Source organism: Macrobrachium rosenbergii, chromosome 22 (genome assembly GCF_040412425.1).
Source record: "Macrobrachium rosenbergii isolate ZJJX-2024 chromosome 22, ASM4041242v1, whole genome shotgun sequence".
NCBI lineage: Eukaryota > Metazoa > Arthropoda > Malacostraca > Decapoda > Palaemonidae > Macrobrachium > Macrobrachium rosenbergii.
In genome coordinates this window covers 21814166-21820165 of record NC_089762.1, presented here as the reverse complement: position 1 = coordinate 21820165, position 6000 = coordinate 21814166, and the positions used below count along the sequence as shown (strand labels likewise).

General features: G+C 36.1%; 1 protein-coding gene across 1 annotated transcript; it reads right to left on the bottom strand.

Annotated features, from left to right (window-relative positions):
- Positions 1-287: 287 nt before the first annotated feature.
- Positions 288-2870, bottom strand: LOC136850634 (gastrula zinc finger protein XlCGF57.1-like). The gene has a single exon (XM_067124351.1). The coding sequence runs from the start codon at positions 2727-2729 to the stop codon at positions 1560-1562; it is 1170 nt and encodes a 389-aa protein (XP_066980452.1). The 5' UTR covers positions 2730-2870; the 3' UTR covers positions 288-1559.
- Between the last annotated feature and the right edge of the window lie 3130 nt (positions 2871-6000).

The window sequence follows — 6000 nt, the reverse complement described above, 5'->3', positions numbered from 1 at the left end:
CGACAACTGTAACGTGTACTGTGCCACTTTAACATTTCACTTACCAGTGATAAATAATTATTAATGTACTATTAAGATCCATGCTCATTTCCCAAGCTTTCTTCATATAATTCTAAAATCATTATATAACATATTGTATTTAAATGCACTTGTAAGTGTAAACCTGTTCAAATAAAGACGCAACACTGAAAACAAAATCAGTTCTAACGGCCTTATAATTTTCCAGTATGACATCTCAACCAGTCAAACTCTACCTGAATCACAGCCTAGGCTAGAAAAAATATATATAATTAGAAATCAATCATTCTATTTCATAACAAGAATTCAAGGTATCACAAAACACAGAAATGAACAAAGTCAAAATTAATTCTTGAAGGAATAAATTTCTATTCAAAATAAGACAAGGACTCAGAAGATAAATTCTTCCTTGAACATCATACAAAACTACTGTACATTCAGTAAAAGAAAACATCTAGATATCAAAAGCTAAATGTTCCTTGGGACAAGCATTCCTCATATATCCCTAAAATTGTGCATAAAGTGCAATTGTATACACAAAGGTAATGTACTGTACTGTACATAAATTACACATAAGTGATTAGTTCTATAAAAAAAATCAGGAGTACAGCAAACCTATTTTCAGTGATCAGTCATACCTGAAACAGACACCCCAATTTTAGTGAAGATCAAAATTGTACTGAGCTTAGAGGGAGAGATTATACCAAAATAGTGCACTTTAGTGATACTAGTCCTAAGCCCTGGGTACAATGCCTACATTTTGCTTCAAATACTTTTACTCAATTTTCTACCTTTTCTTTCTATTTGTGTGCACCTAGTTTACAATACTGCATTATTAATTCTTAATTTCATAAGCATTGTCCAAAATGGTAAATACAAACTTCAAAGATTCCTAAGTTGCCTGTGACTTTAGTGCAGTTTTACCTATCATTATTTTTACTTTCCAACTCAAACATGAGTAATGCATCAGTTAACAACTGCTGGATATACAGTATTTCTGAGGCTTTCTCTATTATATACAGCATTTCTGAGGCTTTCTCTATTATGTACAGTATTTCTGAAGCTTTCTTTACAATGAATATAGTTGCAGACATTCTAAGAAACAAAGATGGAAGATGATGCCTGCTTGTTAATACAGCCTCACTGTAAAACAGAAAACTTTTGAACATTATAGCTATTATTATATTATAGTTAAACCTGATATTCACTCACAAAAATATATCTACACTTTTGGTTTACAAACAGTACAAACAGGTGTGAGAGTGAATGAGATAGATCATACCAGGTACCATGTCAATCCTGTTACTGATATTTTTCATCTATTTAAATTTAAAATCATAACATCTTAGAATATATATGTTGGTCCACTTTATGCACTTTCACTAAGTTTCAATAGAACTCATCAGCACTTGTTGAAAACACTAACATAGCTATTTCAATATAAATACTGAGTTGTGTACATCCTGCAACATACTGTACTTTGATGAATGCTTTTTATAAAGTTTCAGTAAACATGAATTCTCTTATATATACAATGATTTTCAATCATCAGGCAAATTTATGCAGTCCTCCATCTGTTCCTCCTTCACTGGACCCATTTCCAATTTCAACAACTGTGTTACATCCATATAGTCAAATCCTTCACTTTCTTCCTCCAACATTGTCTTCCCTCTCGTGTGAATTTGCATGTGTCGCTTAAGGCAACCCTTACGGGCAAATCTTTCCTCACAAACACTGCAAACAAAGTTTCTCTCTCCACCATGAACTATCATGTGTCTATTCAGTGTGTTCCTCCTAGTAAATTTTCTACCACAGGTTTCACACTTGAAATTTCGCTCTTCTGTATGGGAGAGCATGTGGGTGTAGAGACTACCACTCTGAGTGAATCTTTTATTACAAATTTGACATTCATGCCTTTTCTCTCCAGTGTGAACAAGCATGTGTGTATCAAGGCGGCCTTTCAAGGCAAAGCGTTTACCACACATTTGACATTCAAACTTGCGATCTTCACTGTGACAAAGCATGTGCGTATTAAGGTGGCTAACCTGGAGAAACTTTTTCTTACAGACTTCACATTCATACTTTTTCTCGCCTGAATGTGTGAGCATATGTGTATTTAAATAGCTTCTCCTCCCAAACTTCTTATGACAGACAGAGCATGTGTAATTCCTTTCTGTAGTATGAACAACTAAATGTGAGTTCAGGTTAGTCTTTGTGGTGAATTTCTTCTCACAAACATGGCACTGAAACCTTTTCTCCCCAGTATGAACCAGCATATGCGTTGTGAGGTCACCGTTTCTCAGAAATCGCTTATTACATATCTGACATTCAAAATTTTTTTCCCCCGTATGGATTAAAGAATGATTATACAAACTTACTTTGTGTGTGAATTTCTTTTTGCAAATATCACACTGAAACAATTTTTCTTCACTATGTACAAACATATGAGCCTTAAGTTCACCATGTCTCATAAACATTTTATGACAAACATTACATTCAAATGTCTTGACACCATTATGCACAAGCATGTGAACATTAAGATTACTTTTCTGGTTAAATCTTCTTTGGCAAATGTGACATGCAAACTTCTTGTCTTCATTTTGTCCTCCAGTGTGTGATCCCAGCCCTCCTATGTATGAACCAATAGGCTGACTGAGAGAGCTGCTCTTCTCAGGTAATGTATCAGTTGCGTCTGCCAATGGAAATGCCATGCTGAACTTTTACTCTCCACTTATCATCAGTGACATTCTTCAAGGCATGACATAAGGGTTACATAAATGTAATAACAATACTAAAATAATATAAATATATTTTACCTTACATGACTTGCAAAAACACAACTAAATCATCACCTTGGCTTTAGCAGCTGAAGTTTATCAGAACGCACTCTTCTGACTTGTACTTACATTATAATTGGAACAAAGATTATTCATGTAAAGTCCATCTTTAAAATAGAAGAAAAAATAATTTACATGCATGCACATACAACAATATTAAGATAATTAATTCAACCTTTGAAAAATACAGACGTCAAGTGAACCCAAATTTCTTTGAAATGTTAGTTTACAAGCAACAACAATTACATAGTTAATTACATAATATGGATTACTATACATAATTATATTAATTGACTCAAAAACTTGTCACTGGGAATTTTCCACCTCTGCTCACCAGAGTAACTTGCTAAGTAGCATCCTAATATCAAGCACACTGACTCCTGAAAGTAGAGATATCCCGTTACCTTAAGTTGCAGCTAAAAATCAGCTAAACAAAGCACAGTGATGTACTGCAGAGGCAGTACAACAGCAAAGGTAATAAAGTTTAAAAAGATGAACAAACAGATTGACATGAAATTACAGCAGAATTTTAAAAAATAACATACACGCTAATCTTTGAAAAGGATAATATTGCAATAGCTTATGAACATGTGCAAAACAAACATTTGTATGTATTTGTACAAATTTACAGCATTATACTGTATCAAATGTACAAACCCTTGCCTTTGATATCTTACTTTCCTTGTACTTCTTCAACAGCCATATATGGACTAAATAACTGGCCATGACCAAATCACAGAGGTTGTTTGATGCCTGGATTTGACGAGTGGCAATAAACAGAATACTTTTACTTGCCAAATGCATAGATCTGTTTTTTGGCCAAGACCAGATTCTGTACTGCTGCCTTTACCTACCTTGATGCATTGGCAAACTTATGCTGCCATGCCATGCATCTTTGCTGCCACCTTGTCAGCCAAGAAAGGCCTCCACAATCAAGGAAAAAGGAAACAAGTATTGTCTCTTGGAGAGGAACAAGCTGTACAATGCACGCTAGGTGAGGCACAGGAATGAGGGAAGCCAGCTATGCAGTGCAAGTCAGCTGACCTGTGGGAGCTCCAGTGTGCTACATCTAAGAGAGGTGCAGATAGATCAAGAGCTAAGCTCTACAGTATGTGCTTAGGTTAAGAAGAACAGAAGTAGCAGTGGCCATGTCTTCTCATCAATAAGAGGAGTAGCTCAGTTAGCTGAGGCATTTGGTCTATGTCAAAGTCACAAAAGAGGGCTGAGCTATTACAGATCTGACATGCAGCACAACCTGAACTCTTAAATTAACTAGAGGAGTACTTTGAAGAGGTTATACCATATCATCAATCTTCATGTGGCACAAGTTAGAAGCACAAACTTGAGAGGAGAAGGCATCTCTGTACAGCATATGGGTCCTGGATACCTAAACTTAAGAGCATAATGAGGAGTTCATGCATCAGAGGAAGACCCAGCGCCTAAACTCAAATCAGTATCCAAGGAGAAGGTACAATGCTACTACCAACCTGTGAGACTTGTGGCTGTAAGGGCTACAGCAGTAGGGAAGAGATTCCTGAGCTATAATGGCCTATGGGCCATTACATTTACTGTCAAATGCTAAGCTATGCACTAACAATGTGGCATGAAACTGCACTTGTTAACATAACTTGTAGACCATTAGAAGAGGGGACCTCTTCTCTTGATGAGACAGAGCACTACAAGATTCTAACTTCACTCAGAAGTTTCTCTATCAAATCTATGATTTTTGCTCCATTTCCTGTGGGAGTTGAGAGTACAAGAGAATCTTGAACTTCTTTTGCCTATGCTCACAAAGACAGCCCAAAGATCTCTCATGAGAGTACAGGAAGCCCCACCCTCCTTAGATGCTTTAGACTTCTGACAGTACAGCATCTCTAAGTTTCATAAAATACCCAGTGACAGGTGGGTCAGTTTTTACATGTATGGCAGGTCAAATTCAGAGTGCATATGGGGGCCACTGTCAGTACTGGCCATGAAATTATTGCACTGTTTGCCAGGAGTCCCCATATGCCTACACTGGGTCATTATTACTAATATATGATTCAAAAACTAAAAAATAAAATTCACTGGACAATTAGAAAATGTTCTTGGTAACTTCAATTGCAAAATCTTAAAGATATTTCCACAGTCATAACAAAGTTATGACAATTAATTCTTTCCTAATATTGTAATATAGATCCTCATCATGAACCTAAAATTATACAGTACAGGTATTACATTTACAGTACTGATAATTAGTTTAATAAAGGGCTGTCAAATCAGGAGGACACCGCTTAATGCTAAGCTAAACATTACACAAAAAATCTTGATAATGTTAATAACAATATAATCTATGTAAATTATGCAAAACACAATCACACAATGAAAACAACTGGTTTAACAACAGACGCAAAACTTACAAATAGAGCAAACCAACACCAAGGCACATACGAAAACTCATGCTTGCAGAGCTATTGAAAGGCAAGTCGACTTATGGAGAAGTCTAAGCCAGATACTATATATACACACACACCAGTGAAATGAAATAAAAAGAAGGGTGAAAGTAACAGTAAATACCCACAACAGATATACCTCCCTGCTCAACAGCACAAACTAGGAGGGTGGGTTGTACAAGGCCAACTAATGTTGCTCCATGCCAAAGTTCTGGCTAGTCTGTATTTTATACCCACTTCACCTAGCCTGACTGGCTGAAACCACCACACAACATTAGGCTGCCTACATGGAGCACAAATGCTGAAACCCATAAAGGTATGTGCAAGATGATAGACAGAGCTACACCTTGGATAAGGTGAAGATTGAGTTGAGACTTAGAAAATTTCTGAACGTTCCAATATTTGGATAAACTAGGTTTCCCATTAAAGTTACTCAATATCATCTATTTGCCAAATGAACTTCCAAGAAAAACATCTGTAAGTTCACACAGTAACCCCTTAGGCTAAGCTGGCAAAAGCCATGTCATGCAAATCAGTGAGGATGTAATTGTTCAGTGAATATTCCTCAGAAGTGAAAAGTAATGTGTCATTTTACCAAGAGCACTTTTATCAGAACTCTCCTAGAAAAGTCTTTAGTTGGGGCATGAAATATTCTCCTCATTGTAATTCATACAATTTCATATCTCCCAAGGTCTGAAAACAAAAACCCATTT

What these genes read in the sequence shown, in the direction of transcription:
- LOC136850634 (XM_067124351.1), bottom strand. Translation starts at nt 2,729, where the DNA reads ATGGCATTTCCATTGGCAGACGCAACTGATACATTACCTGAGAAGAGC.